General features: G+C 31.9%; 1 protein-coding gene across 1 annotated transcript; it reads left to right on the top strand.

Moving 5' to 3' along the window:
* The first annotated feature begins 21,993 nt into the window (after nt 1–21,993).
* LOC120132510 lies at nt 21,994–22,965 on the top strand. Its single transcript, XM_039149250.1, has 3 exons — nt 21,994–22,081; nt 22,406–22,707; nt 22,792–22,965. Exons 1-3 carry the CDS (start codon nt 21,994–21,996, stop codon nt 22,963–22,965), a joined length of 564 nt encoding a protein of 187 aa, XP_039005181.1.
* The last annotated feature ends 206 nt before the right edge of the window (nt 22,966–23,171 follow it).

The raw sequence follows: 23,171 nt of genomic DNA, 5'->3' as shown, positions 1-23,171 counted from the left end.
GTTTATGTTAAACACAAACATATAAATAAAAGTAATAGTGGCAATGACTTTATTCAATAAAATCGGTAAATAAATGTATTATTACAATCACCATATGATTGGTCTTTGGGCATACTCTAACAATTTTAAGTCAGCTTTATGGATGATTTAGGGTATGAACTGCCCAAGTATGATATTCATTATCGTGAATTTAAAACTTTTACAATTATCAGAAGTTGATTTATAAATGATTTTGTTGTGGTATATAAGCCCATTGTATGTTGCATTGAGAGCCGTAGGTACATTTGACATGCTATTAGTTGAGTACTTTTCAGTTATCATATATCAGTTCAGCTATGGTACATTCGTGTAACCTATGATCAACACAGTTGGTGCACATGTTATGATTGCAGTGAAGTGCATCATATCTCAGTTTCAATTGTGAATAGCACTGTGATGTACCTAGTGCACAAATTACTTACGTACCTTGTGTTCTCATAAATATGCATTGGGCTATGAAAATGAATATGAAAGTTTTGTATAGTTTTCAGTTGATAGAAAACATGTTATGATTACTTATCAGATATTGTATATCAGAATTTCATAAGTTCATGAAATAAGATGAATTTCAGGTTACAGTGAGGAAATTGAATTGGATAAGTTGGTTTGTCAGTTAAATGTTTTATTTAAATTATTTTATTTATATTTATGACATTTTCATGTTTTATCTCACCATAGCTTATTATTGCCTCACTAAGTTATACTCAGCTCGTGATTATTTTCATGTGTAGGTTCTGATAGAGATAAGAATGAACAATGAGGAGCCTGTAGAGCATTATTTTTGGAAATCATACTTATCATCAGTATCAATAACATATATACGATGTTACTTTTGACTTTTAGTGTCATGTATAATTATGTCAGTATTTTATTTATCGAATTTACTTTTAAATGGTCTATAATAGTAAACTATGACCATTTTATTTTGCTTAGATTAGTTATATTAGTATTTATGCATGAGTTGATATATATATATATATATATATATATATATATATTAAATGACTTATGAAAATAAAATAAACGATTTAATCACTATTTGAGAAATATATTTATTTTCTATGACAAGGTATTAATTTATAAATTAGGATATTCGAAAAATAGTTTTAAAGTATAATAAGAGTGTTTTAAAAATGGAACAAAATTTTAAGCATTTTAATTCAACAAATGTTTGTTAAGTTGACGTGATATCTATGACTTGTATTTCGAGATGTATATGAGTTATGAGTATTACATTTATTGGTATCAGAGAGTCAAGTTTAGCCGATTTTCAGCCTAAACCGAACATGTGTTATGTCAGAAATATGTACTTTCCACTACTATGTTAAATTACCGATCTGATATAGTTTGGTGATTTTATTTATGATGCTACTCCTTACTAATGTGATGTTATGTATCTGTGGTTAGATGTAAAATTCATAGGGCTTTAGAAGAGCTAATGAATAGGATGTTCCTAAGGGAACTGATAGTGGAAGCAGTAATGAGGTTGAGCATGAACCTCAACAGCAGGGAGCATCGACACATCAGGGAGTATCAACTCCATATTAGGATACTTTCTTACAAGCTCTTGAGGTTATTGGCGAGATATCAGACAGCAGCAGCACCTCACCCTCCTCCATCTCCACCTCCTCCTCCAGCTCCAATAATATTAGTTCCTAAAGAATTAAATAGTTTTAGAGCTGTAGAATTTAAAGGTGAAGCAAATGAAGGCTCAGTAGTGGAAGATTTATGGTTGAATGACGTGAAGATTATGATGGATAGTCTCCACTGTTCTAGTGAGGAAAGATTAGAGGGGGTAGTCTAATTGTTACGAGGTGAGGCTCATATATGGTGAATTAATGTTACGACACGTCCCTCCATATCAAATTACTTGGTTGTTTTTCGTAGAGGCTTTACAGAAGAAATATATCGGGGAGCAATTTAATATGAATATGAAACAAGACTTTTTCAATCAAATTAAGGGGAACCGACCTATTTATGAATATGAGTACGAGTTTAATAAGCTCACTCGTTATTCTTAAGAGATGGTTCCCACAGAGAGAGACGTATGCCAAAAGTTTATTCGAGGTATTCTCCCTCAAGTTAGAGAACTTTTGTTGACTGAAAATCTAACCACTTTTCTAAAAGTGGTAAATAAAGCTAAATATTTAGAAATGATTGAGGATGAAAGAATTATGTTTGATCAGAAGTGACAATCAAAGAGATTAGGATCATCGTCCTCGTCCCATTCTAAAAGTGGTTGAGGTTTGGGATATCAGTACCAAAATAAATGAAGGGTCGTGCTTCTGGTCGTAGAGTATCCAAGGTAGAGGAAAAAGGTCTTTAGTCACAGACAACATCAATGGAGCTAGCAAATTTGTTCATTCCCAATAACATTACCTATTATGTCAGCAATGTGGAAAGTATTATCCTGGTGAATGCAAAGCAGGATAATGAGCTTATTTTCGTTATGAAGAAACTTAACATTATATGAGACACTGTCTGATGCAGGAGAGAGATATGTTTAGACAGAGCGATCAATGGTAGTGTCTAAGAGTTGTGGTTGAGGCAGTGGCAGAGGGAGGGGATATTCAGAGGCGGCTTATCATTCCGATGTACGTGCCCCACCCAGGATTTATAATATCAAGACTAGTGAAGATCATGATTATCCAGAGATCATAGATGGTACTTTCTATCTTTATGATGAGAATGTATTTGTTTTGGTTGATCCAGGTTCTATGTATTCCTATGCTAGTTTGAAATTAGTTAAAAAAATATTTTGTTAGAATCCATCAATAGTGATATGATAGCTATCAATTCGTTAGGTCATAGTGTCAGAGTTACACGAGTTAGTAGAAATTGTCCGATAAAGATTCAAGGGGTTGTATTCCATGTGAATCTTATGGAGTTACTGTTTGAGGAGTTCGAGATTATATTGGGCATGGATTGGTTATCTCGACATTATGGTTGGGTGGATTTTCGTATGAAGCGATTATTTATAAAAAGATAGAGATAGTACCGAGATAATAATAATCAGAGAAAAGTGAAATCATTGCCCAATGTGATTTTAGCGTTGAAGGTAACCAAGATGATGTCAAAAAGCTGCACATCTTTTGTGGCAAATTTTATTGATACTCGGACATTTGAAGCTCGACTAGAGGATATTTTGATAGTTTGGGAATATCTAGATGTATTTATTGATGAGTTACTCAAATTACATTATGATCCAAAGTAGAGTTTATGATTGATATCTTTTCGGGTACAACGCCTATTTCGATGGCTCCATAAGGATGGCTCCAACCGAGCTTAGAGTGTTAAAGGTGCAACTATAAGAATTACTTGATTGAGGCTTTATTAGACTGAGTGTATCTCTCTAGGGTGCACCAATATTGTTTTTTTAAAAAAGAAAGATGGATTAATGTGATAATGTATATACTACCATCAGTTGAATAAAGTGATAGTAAAGAATAAATACCCTCTTCCGAGGATTGATGATCTGTTTGATCAGCTCAAGGCTACTTTAATATTTTTGAAAATCGATATTCAGTATGTATATCATCGTTAAAAATTAAAGAAGAAGATATTCCGAAGACGGCTTTTAGAACCTGATATGGTCATTATGAGTTTATGGTTATGCCGTTTGGATTGACTAATGCTCCAGCAACATTCAAGGATTTAATGAACCGGATGTTTCATCCATATTTGGATCAGTTTGTGGTTGTGTTCATTGACGATATTTTGCTGTATTCTAAGACTAAGGAGAAGCATTACACGCATTTTCACACTATACTTTAGATGTCGTGGGATAAAATGTTATATGCTAAGTTATCAAAATGTGAATTTGGTTATTAGAAGTTATTTTTCTTGGCCACGTGATTTCAGTTGAGAAAATCAGACTAGATCCTAAGAAAGTACAAGAAATAGTGGAGTGGAAAACTCTGAAGAATGTTTCTAAGGTTCGAAGCTTCTTGGAATTAGCCGATTATTATGAAAGATTTGTGAAGAATTTTTCCATGATTGCTTCTCCACTTACTAAGCTACTTAGGAAAGATGTGCCATTTGTCTAGGATGAAAAGTGCCAAGAATGCTTTGATATGCGTAAAAAGTTTCTAACAGAGGCACCAGTTTTAATGCAACCATAGTTAGGCAAATATTATGTAATATACAATTATGCATCCCATAATGGTTTGGGATGTGTTTTAATGCAAGAAGGTAAAGTTTAGCTTATGCTTCAATGTAGCTAAATACACACGAATGGAATTACCAAATGCATGATTTGGAGCTAGAAGTTGTGGTGCTCGCTTTGAAAATTTGGCATCACTACTTATATAGTGAGCGATGTTATATTTATAGAGATCATAAGAGTTTGAAATATCTGCTTACTCAAAAGGAATTGAATCTAAGACAAAGAGATGCATCAAGCTTTTTATAAGATTATGATGTGATTACTGACTGCCATCCTGGGAAGGCTAATATGGTAGCTGATGCACTTAACTAAAAGACATTTGCTGCTTTGAGAGCGTTGGATGTTCGATTATCAGTGAAAAGGGATGGTGCACTTATTGTAAAATTGAGATTGAGACCCGCCCTATTAGATCGAATTAAAGATATACCAAGTAAAGATAAAAAATGTTTAGAAAGGATTAGACAGATAAGGAAGAATGAAAGGAAAGACTTTGAAATCAAGTATTATGGATGTTTATTTTATCGGGTTGAGTGTGTATACCCCGATGATGAAGAATTGAAGAAAGATATTCTCTTGAAAGCTCATTTTGTTCTTTTGACTCTGCATCCAAGAGGAAATAAAATGTATCAAGATCTGAAAAGCCGCTATTGATGGGCAGGGATGAAAAAAACTATAACTGAGTTTGTATCTAAATGTCTAACCTATTAACAGGCAAAAGCAGAACATTAGGTGCAACTGATTTGCTGCAACCTATTTCCATTCCTCAGTGGAAATAAGAACGAGTTACAATGGATTTTTAACAGGTTTGCCCTTGACACCTAATAAGAAAAACTCAATAGACAAGTATGTTAATTTGTGTATCAAAGAGATAGTACGACTACATGGAGTACCTGTCTCGATAGTTTCAAAATATATTTTTGAAAAGTTCAATATTTTAGCCCGTAAATGAATAGTTTGGCCTAAAACAAGGATTTCTGTGGGAATCAAATTTTCAGTGCGGGATTTGTGTTTAAAAATATAAAGTGATAAAGTTTGGTATTGAAATATGATAATCGGATCAAACTAGAATTTTACGAGAAATTAAAGGATGCTAGGATATGGTTGGAAACATTATTCCCATATTTTAGATTAAAGAAATTTAGCTTAGAAAATTGTAATTTTCAGATTTGGTCGAATGGTGGAAAATTAATGATTAAAATGTAATTTTTGAAAATTATATGGCCAAAGTAAAAAGTTAAAGTCAAGTTGATTCATCTTTGTAATACCCAAATATTAGGTCAGTGACTATTTTGAAAGGATTTAAAATTTGGAGGATTTAATTGAATAAATGGTAAAGTATAAGAAATGATTTAATTAAGACCAATTAGAAAGAATGGAGAAATGAAAGGGTATTTTGGTCCTTTAAAGTGAAATGAATTTAAAATTCATTTTAATTAGGGTATTAAAGTAAGGGGAAAAGGGGAAAATAAAAAATACACTAAGTTATATTCTCTTTTTCTTTCTCGTGTAAGTGTTTTCTTCCATAGCAAAAGGTAAGGCTTCATATAGCTAGCTTTTCCTTTCGTTTTTACATTGTTCTTGAAACCTTGTGTGTTATAGAGGCTTAATGAATGGATAAATAGGATTAAAACTAAGAGATGGATGATTTATTTGAGATTGAAGAAAATAGGTTTTTGAATGATATGTTGATATGTGAGTTTTATTGAGGTTTACTAGTATATTTGACTTGTCAAAGAAGAAAATAAGAGATTAGAAGCATTGTATGTGATTAAAAACATGTAAGAAAAAGGAGCATTATCCTTGTCACAGTCTAAAAGTTGTTAAGGTTTGGGATATCAATACCATAATAAATTAGAGCGTAGTGCTTCTGGTCGTAGAGGATTTGTGGTAAAGGAAAAAGGTCAGCAGTCATAGACAGCAGCTACGAAGCTATCAAATCAGTTCATTCCAAGGGATAATACCCATTGTGTCAGCGGTGTGGAAAGTATCATCCTCGTGAATGTAAAGTAGGACTAGGAGATTGTTTTCATTATGGACACTAGACATTATATGATAGATTGTCTGATGATAGGAGAGAGATTTGTTTAGGCAGAGCAATTACTGGTAGTGTCTTAGAGAGGTGGTTGAGCCAGAGGCATAGGGTGGGGATATTCAGAGACGACTTCTCAGTCTAATGTACGTGCCCCAGCCAGGAATTATAATATCAAGACTAGTGAAGACCAGGATGATCCAAAGATCATAACATGTACTTTCTATCTTTATGACGAGCCTGTATTTGTTTTGGTTGATACGAGTTTAACTCATTCCTATGTTAGCTCGAATTAGTTAAAATTTGGTGTTTGCATTAAAAATTTGGCATCACTACTTATATGGTGAGAGATATTATATTTATACAGATCATAAGAATTTGAAATATTTGCTTACTCAAATGGAATTGAATCTAAGACAAAGGAGATGGATCGAGGTTTTAAAAGATTATGATACCATCCTGGGAAGGCTAATGTGGTACCTGATATACTTAGCCGAAAGACATTTTCTGCTTTGACAAAGTTGGATGTACGATTATCAGAGAAAAATATGGTACACTTATTGTAGAATTGAAATTGAGTGTAAATCAATATTATCCAAAAAAAGAATTGAAATTGAGAACCGCCCTACTAGATCGAATTAAAGATCTACAAAGAAAAGATAAAAGATATTTAGAAAGGGTTGGAAAGATAAGGAAAAATGAAAGGACAGACTTTGAAATCAAGTCTGATAGATGTTTATATTATTGGTGTCTAGTGTGTATACCTCAATGATGAAGAATTGAATAAATATATTCTCTTTGACGCTCATTATGGTCTTTTGACTATGCATCCAGGAGGAATTAAAATGTGTCAGGATCTGAAAAATCGATATTGGTGGGAAGGTATGAAAAGAACTATAATTGAGTTTGTATCTAAATGTCTAACCTGTCAGTAAGTAAAAATAGAACATCATGTGACATCTTGTTTGCTGCAACCTATTTCCATTCCTCAGTGGAAATGGGAACGAGTTACTATGGATTTTGTAATAGGTTTTCCCTTGACACCTAGTAAGAAAGACTCGATCTGAGTGATTGTTGATAGATTAACTAAGACAACACATTTTATTCATATTCGAGAGGATTATTCAATAGAAAAGTATGATAATTCGTGTATCAGAGAGATAGTATGAGTTCATAGAGTACATGTCTCGATAGTTTCTGAAGGAGACTTGAGATTTACTTCGAGAATTTTGAAGTCTCTTAATAAAGCCTTGGGAAGTGAACTGGATTTCAACACATCTTATCATCCTCAAACAAATGGTCAATTAGAGCAAACCATTTAAATACTTGAAAACATGCTAAGGGCATGTGTTATTGATTTCAAAGGGTTATGGGAAAAGAATTTAGATTTGGCAGAGTTTACTTATAATAACAAGTATCAATCGAGTATCAAGATAGCTCCTTTTGAAGCATTGTATGGATGTAAAGATCGTATGCCATTAAATTGGTTTGATGTAAAGGATCGAGACATAATTTGTCCCGATCTGATCAAAGAAATGGAAGAAAAAGTCAAGATTATCCAAGATAATCTCAATATAGATATTGACAAATAGAACTCCAATGCCGATTTGAAGAAAAGGAGATTGAATTTCAAGAAAGTGATAAAGTATTTCTTAAAGTATCACCGTGAAAAAAGGTTTTGAGATTCAGACGTAAAGGAAAGTCGAGTCCAAGATTCATTGGCCCATATGAGATTATCAAAGGAGTTGGGCCGGTAGCTTATCAATTAGCATTACCTCCAGAAATGGATAACTTCCATAATACGTTTCATGTATCGATGCTTTGGAGATATCAATCAGATCCTTCCCATGTGATTACACCGGAGGAAATTGAGATTCATCCGATTTTATCGTATGAATAAGAACCATTTAATATTTTAGCTCATGGAGGCAAAGAACTAAGGAACAAAACAATCCCACTAGTGAAAGTTCTTTGGTGAACCCATAAAGTCGAGAAAGCAACTCGGGAACGAAAAAAAGACATGAAAAAAAGTTTTATCATCTTTTTGTTTCAAATACCTAGATATTTATGAAAAATTCGAGGATAAATTCTAATACCCAAATTTTTATTAGTGACTAAAATGTGTAAGTTTTGAAAGTTTGGTAGCTAAAGTGTAAACTTATAAAAGTTTAGGGAGTAATAATGTAATTTTGAAAATTTATATATTTTAGCACATAAATGAATATTTTGCATAAAAAAGGATTTAGGTGGGAGTAAGATTTTCAGTGCAAGATTGTGTTAAAAGCTAGAAAGTGATAAAGTTCGGTATTGAAATTGGATAATCGGATCGAACCAAAATTTTACGAAATATTTGAAGGATGTTAGAATATGGTTGAAAATATTATCTCCATATTTTAGATTAAAGAAATTTGACTCAAAACAGTGTGATTTTCATATTTGGTCGAATAGTGGAAAATTAGTGACTAAAATGCAATTTTTAAAAATTGCATGGCCAAAGCTAAAAGTCAAAGCCAAGTTATTTCATATTTGACCAAGGAATATTTTAATAGAGAATATGTAAATGAAATTATATTAGTTAAGTGCCCAGTGTATTATCTATTAATTCTAGAATAATCAAGATTAACAACATACTTTAAGCCATTTCTCTTCTTTTGGCTTAATTATGTATTTAGAAAAAGTATGATGTATGTTTATATTATCGGGGTTGAGTGGGTATACCCCGATGATGAAGAATTGAAGAAAGATTTTCTCTCGAAGCTCATTATAGTCTTTTGACTATGAATCGAAGAGGAAATAAAATGTATCAAGATTTGAAAAGTCGATATTGGTGGGCAGGAATGAAAAGAACTATAACTGAGTTTGTATCTAAATTTCTAACCTATCAGTAGGTAAAAGCAGAACATCAGGTGCCATCTGGTTTGTTGCAACCTATTTTCATTACTCAGTGGAAATAAGAACGAGTTACTATGGATTTTGTAACATGTTTTCCCTTGACACCTAATAAGAAAAAATCGATCTGGGTAATTGTTGATAGATTAACTAAGACAACACACTTTATTCTTGTTCGAGAGGATTACTGAATATACAAGTATGCTAATTTGTGTATTAGAGAGATAACACGACTACATGGAGTACCTATCTCGATAGTTTCAAAATGTAATTTTAAAAGTTATATATTATATCCCACGAACGAATAGTTTGGCCTAAAAAAATGATTTCTGTGGGAATCAAATTTTCGGTGCGGGATTTGTGTTAAAAACTATAAAGTGATAAAGTTCGGTATTGAAATATGATAATCAGATCGAACTGGAATTTTACGAAAATTTGAAGGATGCTAGAATATGGCTGGAGACATTATTCCCATATTTTAGATTAAAGAAATTTGGCTTAGAATAGTGTAATTTTCAGATTTGGTCGAATGGCGGAAAATTAATGACTAAAATGCAATTTTTGAAAATTGCATTACCAAAGTGAAAAGTTAAAGCCAATTTGATTCATCTTTGACCAAGGAAAATTTTAATGTAGAATAGGGCAATGACATTTGGTAATTATTAAGGTTCATTAATGGTAAAAATGAAATTTCTTAAGAATTGATTTTTAAATTCAATTATATTAGTTAAATGCCAAGTGTATTAGCCATTAAATACTAGAATAATCAAGATAAGCAACATATTTTCAGTCATTTCTCTTCCTTTGGCCGAAACATACATAGCTGCCAAGGTAAGATTTTATTTTTGTTTTTTGAAGTCATAGATTTGATTTTTTAATTAAGTTATTAGATAGAGAATTAATCTACCTGACATTCTCTATCATTTGGTATAAATATTGCATGGTAAGATGCTTGTGTGTTGAGATTGGAAGTTAGGGTTTATGTAGGGTTTTATGGTTTTGAATAATTGATTATGGATTTTTATGTTTTTAATGTTGGAGATTAATTTTCAAGCTTGTGTGATATTTAAAATCAATTGTAGAGTGATCTAAAGTATGCAACCATAACCAAGGTTTTAGGAGATTGGTTGATTTTGGTTCGATTTGATGTTGTGATGTTTAGTATAGCATGAATTTGAAGTAAGAAAGTTGAATTCATAATTGAAATTGAACAAAAAGTTTGTCCTAAAGTATTTTTATAGATTTAACCACTAGAGAAAATCAGGAGAAAAATATTGAAAAACTTCTTATGGTATATAATGGATATTAGAAGTGTTCTATGTGATTTGGAGATCAATTTGGATCAATTTGAATAAGAAAAAGGGCTAATAAACAAGTTTTGAGAATAGTGGGACATTATTGCAAGAATTTATATTTGAAAGGTTTAATGCTGTTTTTAATAATTTAAATGCGGGAAATTTTAAGTTTCAAAGTTCATTAAAACCAAATTACAAGTTTGGTAAAGTTGAAGGTGGAATTTGATAGGTCTCATAATGTAGGGACTTAATTATAAGCATTTAAATTTTGGAGTATTGATTTGAGTATTTTATTAGGGTGATGGAAATATTATGTAATAAATGGGAAATGGTCATAATGGTGAAAGGGTATAATGAATTTAATGAAAAAGTTGAGGTGAATTTTAGAAAGAATTCAAAATTATTGACTTAATTATGTATTTAGCAAAAGTTGAAAAGTTGATGGTGAAATAAATATTTATGAAATTTAGTAAGTATTTCTAAGTGGTTTGAAGTTATGATGAGAGTATAATTTAGTTATTTTGATTAATGTTTTTCAATTTTATAGACTTTTATAATTCTAAGTTTAGATTATGTTCGATACTAACATATAGTTTAAATATGTCATGTTATTATATAACGTTGTCAGATCAAGATAAATCGAGCGATCCGAGTGATTTGAAAGTAAAGGAAAAAACACATGATTAGAAATACCTTGTAAAAGATTCGGTAGTGAGGCAAAAGCGAGTGCAGTTTATTTATTTAATTATTATGATCGAGGACGACTTATGATAAGTCAACCTCATTTTATTTTCTATTATGATTTATATAGTTAAATTATGGAATATTTCCATAATATTTTATGACAGCTTTATGGATGATTTAGTGTATGAACTGTCCAAGTATGATATTTGTTATAGTGAATTTTAAACTTTTACAGCTATCAGACTTGATTTATAAATGTTTTTTTGTGGTATATAAGCCCATTGTATGTTGCAGTGAGAGTTATAGTACATTTCGTATTCCATTAGTTGAGTACTTTTGAATTATTAGATATCAGTTCAACTATGTTACATTTGTGTACCCTATGATCAACACCGTCAGTGTACAAGTTATGATTGCACTGAAGTGCATCAAATCTCAATTTCAGTTATGAGTGGCATCGTGATGTGCCTAGTGTGCATCTTACTCACGTACCTTGTGTTCTCATAAATATACATTGGGCTATGAAAATGAATATGAATGTAAACCCATATCCCGTATATCTTTCCATATACGAGATATAAAATAATATTGCTTTTAAAAACCCTTAAATGTTTGTTTCAAAAATTTAAATTAAAACATTTAAATACATCATAAAACAACCATCGAAATACACTACTAAAATTCCACTTTATATACATTCAAGAGCATTTTTCTTTAAATTCGATTACATGCCAGCAATTGTTCAAAAAAACATGATTATCCTACCATTATTGATGAGGGTCAACCTTAATTGATGATATCTGATACTACTGCTGCACTCACTACTCGGCTAATCTCTTCTTTGACCTACACGTGAAATCAACACATGTTAAATACTTATTTAGCGAGACATAAAATTGTAAAGAAACATTTCTATATACATAAGTATATCATGCTTATTTATTTTCGAACTACTTCGTATCATCCATAAGGATTAGATAAGTCCTTATTATTTAAACCAAATTCCTTTCACACTATCATCGTAACCATTCTTAGTATATCCAACATACTTTTTTTTCTGTACGTTTTTCCTATTATTCTTTAGTAATTATTTATTAATTTTATTTATATATCCTTTCATGCCTTTTAGACACCATGATACATTTCATTTATGGCATCCTTTCATGCCTTTTATACACCATTATACATTTCATTTATGACATCCTTTTATACCTTTTATACACCATTATGCATTTCTATCCATCTAATCTTTTACTCAAAGGCATTTAACCTTTTGTCTAACTGGCATGATTGACACCTTTCTGTCAAATGCACGGCTAGGTCATTAATCTTTTATTTTGGACTAGTTTCTACTCTAATAATTATTTATAATATCAATTAACTATTTATAATTAATTATAAACCTTATACATTTATACTCTTAATGCTAACATGGTAATTTATCAATTTCCTATTCATGTTCATTTATTAAGATGCACAAGTAGTGCTTATACGGTAGTTCATCAACTCATGATGAATTCAGTGGGTTGCACACATCGTGCCTGTACGGTTATTCATCAACTCATGATGAATTTTGTGGATTTGCACACATAGTGCCTTTACGGTTATTCATCAACTTATGATGAATTTTGTGGATTTGCACACATAGTGCCTCTACGATTATTCATCAACTTATGATGAATTCTGTGGATTTGCACACATAGTGCATGTATAGTTATTCATCAACTCATGATGAATTTCGTGGATTTGCACACATAGTGCATGTACGGTTATTCATTAACATAGGATGAATTATGTGAAATGCACACTTAGTGCTAAAACGGTTATTCATCCACATAGGATGAATTCCGTGGAATGCACACTTACTGCTGAAACGGTTATTCATCCACATAAGATGAATTTCGTAGAATTCACACTTAGTGCCTATTTGGTAATCACCACATACATATTAAACAATCATACATATATGATTAGTACAACATATAGTTACACAATTAAATGCACTCACCTGGATTACCTCGCTATTATATCCAAGACGCAAAGTTGATTACTCATGTACTTTGCCTTTGCCTTTTGTTTTGCTTGACTCGGGAGCTTGATTTTAATATACTCAAGCATTAATTAATTACATTTACAATATCAATTGTTAGTATATTTACTAACAATTACACTTAAACATTACTCAATAGAACCTATTATTCACTTTTCTACAACATTATCAGCCTATCTTACAAATTTTTGAATCGTATTGATACTACCATACTATGGTACCGATACTACGCTATGGTATCGATACCATTTTTGCATTTTGTTTTGAACGGTATCAATACTGATTGAATCAATATCGATACTATTTAGCAAATTCATCCCATTTTAGCCTATAGTATTTGTATTGTTCTATCAGTATCGATACACATACCCAAATTTTCCATTTTCACCCCGAAATATACCCAATTTTGGTAAATTTCCTTGTGTTTACTCCCAAGAATACTATTAAACTCTTATCTACTCTTCCATACTAGCTTTCCTTCATTTAGCTACTTAAAACATCTAGTATCCCTCAAGATCATTTGATTCTAAAAATTAGACCTTAATTTCTAACTTGTTTTTAAACTCATCTAATGCTTCTAATCTATCATTTACTACTTTGACAAGTCAAAACTACTAATAATCATCAATAAACACTAATATACTAACATATCATTTAAAAAACCCATTTTCTTCAATCGCAATTATCTCATCCATCTCTTAGTTTTAATCTTATTTAACACCTCCTTTAGCCTCTATAATCCTCAATGATTCAAAACTAACCATAAATGAGAGAAAAAACTAACCAAATGAAATCTTACCTTTGAGCTATGGAGTATAGTTCTTCCATGGGAAAGAAGAAAAAAAGAGATGAATATGTTAGCTTTACTTTCCCCTTTTGTTTCCTTAAATTCCTAATAAGGGATAAATTTTAAATTTATTTATCCTTAAAAGATCAAAATACCCTCTATATTAATTCATTTATACAAATTGCTCTTAAACACTATTCCAATCATTTCCTCTTTTATCATTATTCAATTAAATCCTCCAATTTTAAATCTTTTCAATGAAGTCATTGATCTGATATTTGGGGTATTACAATGAAAGTTCTCTCAATCAAGGGTGAATACCCCAAGACTTTTGGCACACGTCTCCCTTTGTGGGAACCATCTCCGAAGCATAACAAGTTTGTTCTCCTGGATCCCACAAAGGGAGACGTGCCAAAAGTTTATTTGGTGTATTCACCCTTGATTGAGAGAACTTTACTGATTGTGAATGTAACTAGTTTTCAAGAAGAGCAAATAAAGCTATTGATTTAGAAATGGCTTAGGATGAAAGAATTATATTTGATCATAAGCGATAGTCAAAGGGATTGGGAGCGTCATCCTTATCCTAGTCTAAAAGTGGCCGAGGTTTGGGATATCAGTACCAAAATAAATTAGAGGGTCTTGTCGTAGAGGATCTGAGGCAAAGGAAAAATCCTGTCAGTCACAGACAGTAGCTACAGAGCTAGTAGATCAATTTAGTCCCATGGACAATACCCATTATGTAAGGGGTGTGGAAAGTATCATCCTAGTGAATGCAAAGTAGGATCATGAGCTTGTTTTTGTTTTGGTTGATCCGGGTTTTACGCATTCCTATGTTAGTTCAGAATTAGTTAAAAATAAAAGTATTCCTTTAGAATCCATTAATAGTGATTTGATAGCTATCAATCCGCTGGGTCATAGTGCCAGAGTTACACGGGTTAGTAGAAATTATCGATAAAGATTCAAGGGGTTGTATTCCTGGTGAATCTTTTAGAGTTACCGTTTGACGAGTTTGAGATTATATTGGGCATGGATTGGTTATCTCGACATAATGGTTGGGTGGATTGTCGTATGAAGTGATTATTTATAAAAGATGCAGAAGGTACCGAGATAATAGTAATCAGAGAAAAATAAAAATCATTTCCCAAATGTACATCAGCGGTGATGGAAACCAATATGATGTCAAAAGGCTGGATGATTTTTGTAGCAAATATGATTGATACTCAAAAATCTGAAGCTCAGCTAGAGGATATTCTAATAGTTTGACAATTTTCAGATGTATTTCCTGATGAGTTTCCCATATTACTGCCTGATCGAGAAGTAGAGTTTAATATTGATATATTTTTGGGTACAATGCCTTTTTAGATGGCTCCATATAGGATGGCTCCAACCGAGTTCATAGAGTTAAAGGTGCAACTACAGGAGTTACTTGACCGAGGCTGTATTAGACTGAGTGTATCTTCGTGGGTGAACCAATATTGTTTGTTAAAAAGAAAGACGAAACAATTTGGCTATGTATAGATTACTGTTAGTTGAATAAAATGAAGGTAAAGAAACAAATACCCTCTTCTGAGGGTGCTTCATTATTTTTGAAGATTGATCTTTGGTCTAGATGTCATCAGTTAAAGATTAAAGAAGAAGAAATTCCGAAGACAACTTTTAGAACCCGATATGGTCATTATGAGTTTGTGGTTATGACATTTGGATTAACTAATGCTCCGACAGCATTCATGGATTTAATGAATCGGGTGTTTTATTCATATATTTGATCAATTTATGGTTGTGTTCATTGATGATATTTTGGTGTATTAAAAGACTAAAGAGAAACACGACGTGCATCTTTGCACTATACTTCAGATGTTGTGGGATAAAAATTTATATGCTAAGTTATCAAAATGTGAATTATGGTTATCAAAAGTTGCTTTTCTAGGCCACATAATATTTATTGAGGGAATCAAAGTATATCTCAAGAAAGTACATGCAATAGTGGAGTGGAAAACTATGAAGAATGTTTCTGAGGTTCACTGAAACAACCAAGAAATCTTTGATACGTAGAAAGTACATGCAATAGTGGAGTGGAAAACTATGAAGAATGTTTCTGAGGTTCAAAACTTCTTGGGATTAGCCAATTATTATCGAAGATTCGTGAAGAATTTTTCCATGATCGCTTCTCCGCTTACTAAGCTACTTAAGAAAGATGTGCTATTTGTATGGACTGAAAACAGCCAAGAAATCTTCGATACGTTTGAAAATATTATGGCGGAGGCACTAGCTTTAATACAACCAAAATCAGGAAAGATTATATAATCTATAGTTATGCATCCCATAATGGTTTGGGATGTGTTTTAATGCAATAAGGTAAAGTGGTAGCTTATGCTTCAAGGCAACTAAAGACACACGAACAAAATTACCCGATGCATGATTTGGAGCTAGAAATTGTGGTGTTCGGTTTGAAAATTTGATGTCAATACTTATATGGTGAGAGATATTATATTTATACAGATCATAAGAGTTTGAAATATCTACTTACTTTAAGGAATTAAATCTAAGATAAAGAAGATGGATCGAGCTTTTAAAAGATTATGATGTGATCGCGTGTGTATACCCCGATGATGAAGAATTAAAGAAAGATATTCTCTCTGAATGTCATTATAGTCTTTTGACTATGCATCCATGGGGAAATAAAATGTATAAAGATCTGAAAAGCCGATATTGGGGGCAGGTATGAAAAGAACTATAAATGAGTTTATATCTAAATGTCTAACCTTTAAGCAGGTAAAAGCATAACATCAGGTTCCTTTTGGTTTGTTACAACCTATTTCCATTCCTCAGTGGAGGTGGGAATAAGTTACTATGGATTTTGTAACACGTTTTCCCTTGACACCAATAAGAATGACTCTATCTGAGTTATTGGTGATAGATTAACTAAGACAACACACTTGGTCATCATAGTGAACCACTCAGATACTTAAAGACATACTAAGGGCATGTGTTATTGATTTCAAATGATCATGGGAAAAGCATTTACCTTTGGCAGAGTTTGGTTATAATAACAATTATCAGTCGAGTATCAAGATGGCTCTTTTTAAAGCATTGAATGGAAGGAAAATTTTTACGCCATTGAATTGGTTTAGCTTAAGGATCGGGACATAATTGGTCCCGATCTGATCAAAGAAGTGGAAGAAAACGTATTTCTTAAAGTATCACCGTGGAAAAAAGGTTTTGAGATTCGAGCATAAAGGAAAGTTGAGTCTAGGATTCATTGGCCTGTAGGAGATTATCAAGATAGTTGGTACGACATCTTATTAGTTAGCATTACCTTTGGAAATGAATAAGATCCTTAATGTGTTTCATGTATCGATTCTTCGAAGATATCGATTAGATCCTTCCCAAGTGATTACATCAGAGAAAATTGAGATTCAACCATATTTTTCGTATGAAGAAGAACCAATTCAGATTTTAGCTCATGTAGTCAAAGAACTAAGGAACAAGATGATTCCACTAGTGAAAGTTCTTTGGCAAAACCATAAAGTCGGGGAAACAACTTGGAAACGTGAAGAAGACATGAAAAAAGAGTTTTATCATCTTTTTATTTTAGATACCTAGCTATGTATGAAAATTTGAGGACTAATTTTCCTTAAGGGGGAAGGAATTGTAATACCCCAAATTTTTATTAGTGACTAAATTGTAAGTTTTGAAAGTTTAGTAGCGAAAGTATAAACTTTTAAATGTTTAGGGACCAAAAATGTAAGTTTGAAAAGTTAAATAGTTTGGCCTAAAACAAGGATTTCTGTGCGAATCAGATTTTTGGTGTGAGATTTGTGTTAAAATTATAAAGCAATAAATTTTGATATTGAAATTGGATAATCGATCGAACTGAAATTTTATGAAAATTTGAAGGATGTTAGAATATGGTTGGAAATATTATTTCCATATTTTATATTGAAGGAATTTGTATAAAAACAATGTAATTTTTAGATTTGATGGAACAGTGGAAAATTAGTGACTAAAATGCAATTTTCAAAAATTGTATGGCCAAATTGAAAAGTCAAAGCCAAGTTGATTCATCTTTGACTAATGAATATTTTAATATAGAATATGGCAATTGCATTGGGTAATTATTAAGGTCCATTAACAGTTAAAATGAAATTTCTTAAGAAATGAATTTTAAATTCAATTATATTAGTTAAATGCCAGTGTTTTAGCTATTAAATACTAGAATAATCAAGATAAGCAACATATTTTCAGTCATTTCTCGTTCTTTGGCCAAAACATACATAGCTACCATGGTAAGATTTTATATTTTATTTTTGAAGTCATACACTTGATTTTTAGATTAAGCTACTAGATAGAGAATTAATCTACATGAAATTCTCTATCATTTAGTATAAATATTGCATGGTTAAGATGCTTGTGTTTAGATTAGAAGTCAGGGTTTATGTAGGGCTTTGTGGTGTTGAATAATTGATTAAGTATTTTTATTTTTTTGACCTTGGAGATTAATTTTCAAGCTTGTGTCATGTTTAAAATCAATTACAGAGTGATCTAAAGTTTTCTACCATACCTAGGGTTTTAAGAGATTGGTTGATTTTGGTTTAATTTAATGTTGTGATGTTTAGTGTTGCATGAATTTGAAGTAAGAAAGTTGAATTCATGATTGGAAATGAACAAAAAGTTTACCCTAAAGTATTGCATTGATTCGACCACTAGGGAAAATTGGGGAAAATTATTGAAAAAATTCCTATGGTCTAGAATTAATATAAAAAGTGTTCTATGTGATTTGGAGATCAATTTGGATCAATTTGAATAAGAAAAAGGGCTAATAAACAAGTTTTGAGAATAGTGGGACATTATTGCAAGAATTGATATTTTGAAGGTTTGATGCTGATTTTTAATAAATTAAATGCTGGAAATTTTAAGTTTCAAAGTTTATTGGAACCAAATTACATGTTTGGTAATGTTGAAGGTGGAATTCGAAAGGTCTCACTAATATAGGAACTTGATTATAAGTTTTTAGATGTTGGAGTATTGATTTGAGTATTTTATTAGGGTGCTGGAAATTTTATGTAATAAATGGCGAATGATCATAATGGTGAAGGGCTATTATGAATTTAATGAAAAAGTTGAGGTGAAATTTAGAAAGAATGTAAAATTAGTGGCTTAATTATGTATTTAACAAAAGCTGAAAAGTTGATGGTGAAATAAATATTTATGAAATTTAGTAAGTATTTGGAAGAGTTCTGAATTTATGATGAGAGTATAATTTAGTTATATCGATTAAGTATTGATTTTCAATTTTATTGACTTTTATATTTTTAAGTTTAGATTATGTTAGTTTGATACTAACATTTAGTTTGAATATGTTATGTTATTATATAACATTGTCAGATCATGATAAATCTAGCGATTTGAACGAATAGAAAGAAAAGAGAAAAGCACGTGATTATAAATATCTCATAAAAGGTTCGGTAGTGAGGCAAAGGTGATTGTAGTTTATTTATTTAATCGTTATGATCGAGGACGATTTGCTATAAGTCAACCTTATTTTATTTTCCAATATGATTTATAAAGTTTAATTATGGAATATTTCCATAATATTTTGTGTCATCTTTATGGATGATTTAGGGTATGAACTGCCTAAGTATGATATTCATTATAGTGAATTTTAAACTTTTATAGTTATCAGACATGGATTTATAAATGATTTTAATATAGTATATAAGCTCATTTATGTTGCAATGAGAGTCAATACATTTGGCATGCCATTAATTGATTAATTTTCATTTATTAAAAATTGGTTCAGCTATGGTATATTCATGTACCCTATGATCAGCACCGTTGGTGCACAGGTTCTGATTGCACTGAAGTGCTTCAAATCTCAGTTTCAGTTATGAGTGGCTCCGTGATAAGCCTATTGCGCAGCTTACTCACGTACCTTATGTTCTCATAAATATGCATTGCGCTATGAAAATGAATATGAAAGTTTTATATAGCTTTTAGTTAACAGAAAGCATTTTGTGATTAACTTAACTTATCAGATATTGTTTATCAGAATTTCATAAGTTCATGAAATAAGATGAATTTCATGTTACAGTGAGGAAATTGAATTGGATAAGTTGGTTTGTCAGTTTCATGTTTTATTTAAATTATTTTATTTATATTTATGACATTTTCATGTTTTATCTCATCGTAGCTTATTACTGCCTCAATAAGTTAAACTTAGTGTCCTGATGTTTTCATGTGTAGGTTTGATAGAGATAAGACGAGCATTGAGGAGCCTACCGAGCATCTTTTTGGAAATAATACATATCATCAGTATCGGTAAGACATCTACGATGTTACTTTTGACTTATAGTGGCATGTGTAGTTATGTCAATATTTTATTTATCATATTACTTTTAAATGGTCTATAATAGTAAACTAGAACCATTTTATTCCGCTTAGTTTAGTTTTAGCAGTATTTATGCATTAGTATAATATATATATGTTTTAAATGACATATGAAAATACAATAAATGATTAAATAATTATTTGATAAATAGATATATTTTCTACGACAAAATATTAATTTATAAATTAGGAGATTCGAAAAATAGTTTTAAAGTAAAATAAGAGTGTTTTAAAAATTGAACAAAATTTTAAGCATTTCAATTCAGTGAATGTCTGTTAAGTTGATTTGATATCTATTTCTCGTATTTTGAGATGTATACAGGTTATGGGTATTACATTTATTGGTATCATAGATTAAGGTTTAGCCGATTCTTAGACTAAATTGAACCTGTGTTATGTGAAAAATATGTACATACCACTAGTATGTCGAAATTACTAATATGATCTAGTTTGATGATTTTATTTATGATGTTGCTCCTTACTAACATGATGTTATGTATATGTCGTTAGATGTCGAATTCGGAGGGCTCTAGATGACCTACAGAACAGGAGGTTCCTGAGTGAACTGATAGTGAGAGTAGTAATGAGGTCGAGCATGGATTTTAACAACATGGAGCACCGACACATCAGTGATTGTTAGCTCCAGATCAGGGGACTTTCTTGCAAGCTCTTGAGGTTATATTAGCAAGATATCAACCAGCAGCAGAACTTCACCCTCCTCTGCCTCTAGCTCCAAGAATATCAGTTCTGAAAGAACTAAAAAGTTTGGGAGCTGTAGAATTTAAAGGTGAAGCAAATGAAGGCCCGATAATGGTAATTAGTTGTTGAACAATGTGAATATTATGTTGGAAAGTCTTCATTCTAATGAGGAAAGATAGGAGGGGTTAGTCTCATTTTTACGAGTTAAGGCATGTATATGGTGGACTAATGTTATGACACGCATCCCTCCAGATCAGATTACTTGGCAGTTTTTCCTAGAGGCTTTCCAGAAGAAATATATCGGGGATTAGTTTATTATTAAGATGAAACAAGACTTTTTAAATCTGATTCAGGTGAACAAACATGTTTATGAATATGAGTGCAAGTTTAATAAGCTCGCTCTTTATGATTCGGAGATGGTTCCCACAGAGAGAGACGTATGCAAAAAAATTATTCGACATCTTCGCCCAGAGAATATCTGTTGACTGTAAATCTAACAACTTTTCAAGAAGTGGTAAATAAAGCTAAATATTTAGAAATGGCTCAGGTTGAAAGAGTTATGTTTGATCAGAAGAGACAATCAAAGAGATTAGGAGTATCGTCCTCGTCCCAGTCTAAAAGTGGTCAAGGTTCGGGATATCAGTACCAGAATAAATTAGAGGGTGGTGCTTTTGGTCGTAGTGGATCCGAGGAAAATGAAAAAGGTCGTCAGTCAAAAACAGTAGCTACGGAGGTAGCAGATCAGTTCAGTCCTAAAGACAGTACCCATTATGTCACTGGTGTGGAAAGTATCATCCTGATGAATGTAAAGCATTATTAGGAGCTTGTTTTCATTGTGGAGGCACTGGACATAATATGAGAGACTATCTGATGGCAGGAGAGAGATATGATTAGACAAAGCGATCAATGACAGTGTCTCAGAGAGGTGTTTAAGACAGAGGCAGAGGCAGAGGGAGGGGATATTCAGAGATGGCTTCTCAGTCTGATGTATGTGCCCCATCCAGGATTTATAATATCAAGACTAGTGAAGATCATGATGATACAGAGATCATAACAGGTACTTTCTATCTTTATGATAAGCATGTATTTGTTTTGGTTGATCCAGGTTCTATGCATTCCTATGTTAGTTCATAATTAATTAAAAATAAAAGTATTCCACTCGAATCCATCGACAATGATTTAATAGCTATCTATCCTCTGGGTCATAGTGCCAGAGTTACACGAGTTAATAGAAATTGTCCGATAAAGATTAAAGGGGATGTATTCCCAGTGAATCTTATAGAGTTACAGTTTGACGAGTTTGAGATTATATTGGGCATAGATTGGTTATCTTGATATTATGGTTGCGTGTATTTTTGTATGAAGTGATTATTTATAAAAGATACAGAAGGAGCTGAGATAATAGTAATTGGAGAAAAAGTGAAATCATTGCCTTATGTGATATCAACGCTAATGGCAGCCAAGATGTTGTCAAAAGGCTGCATAACTTTTGTAGCAAATGTGATTAATACCCGGGCATCTGAAGCTCGACTTGAGGATATTACAATAGTTTGGGAATTTCCAGATGTATTTCCTGATGAGTTACATGGATTACCTCCTAATCGAGAAATAAAGTTTAAGATTGACAACTTTTCGGGTACCACGTCTATTTCGATGGCTCCAATCGAGATCAGAGAGTTAAAGGTGAAAATACATGAGTTACTTGATTGACGCTTTATTAGACCGAGTGTATCTCCATGGGTTGTACCACTATTGTTTGTTTAAAAGAAAGACGAATCAATGCGGCTATGTATAGATTATCGTCAGTTGAATAAAGTGACGGACAATAACAAATACCCTCTTTTGAGGATCGATAATCTATTTGATCAACTCAAGGGTGCTTCATTAATTTCAAAGATTGATCTTCGGTCTGGATATCATCAGTTAAAGATTAAAGAATAAGTTATTCAGAAGATGACTTTTAAAACACGATATGGTCATTATGAGTTTATGGTTATCAAATTTGGATTGTCTAATGCTCCAACATCATTCATGGATTTAATGAATCGGGTGTTCTAGCCATATTTAGATCAGTTTATGGTTGTGTTCATTGATGATATTTTGGTGTATTCTAAGCATAAAGAGAAGCATGACGCACATCTTCACAC

This window comes from Hibiscus syriacus, unplaced genomic scaffold (assembly GCF_006381635.1).
Source record: "Hibiscus syriacus cultivar Baekdansim isolate YM2019G1 unplaced genomic scaffold, ASM638163v2 tig00001728_pilon, whole genome shotgun sequence".
Taxonomy (NCBI): domain Eukaryota; kingdom Viridiplantae; phylum Streptophyta; class Magnoliopsida; order Malvales; family Malvaceae; genus Hibiscus; species Hibiscus syriacus.
This window is presented reverse-complemented; position numbering and strand designations above follow the sequence as displayed.

Excerpts from the sequence above, each read along its gene's own strand:
- LOC120132510 (XM_039149250.1), top strand. The coding sequence starts at position 21,994 with ATGGCTTCTCAGTCTGATGTATGTGCCCCATCCAGGATTTATAATATC. Across the intron at positions 22,082-22,405 it reads TGATACAGAGATCATAACAG|ATACAGAAGGAGCTGAGATA; the intron begins GTACTTTCTATC and ends TATTTATAAAAG. Across the intron at positions 22,708-22,791 it reads TCGAGATCAGAGAGTTAAAG|AAAGACGAATCAATGCGGCT; the intron begins GTGAAAATACAT and ends TTTGTTTAAAAG.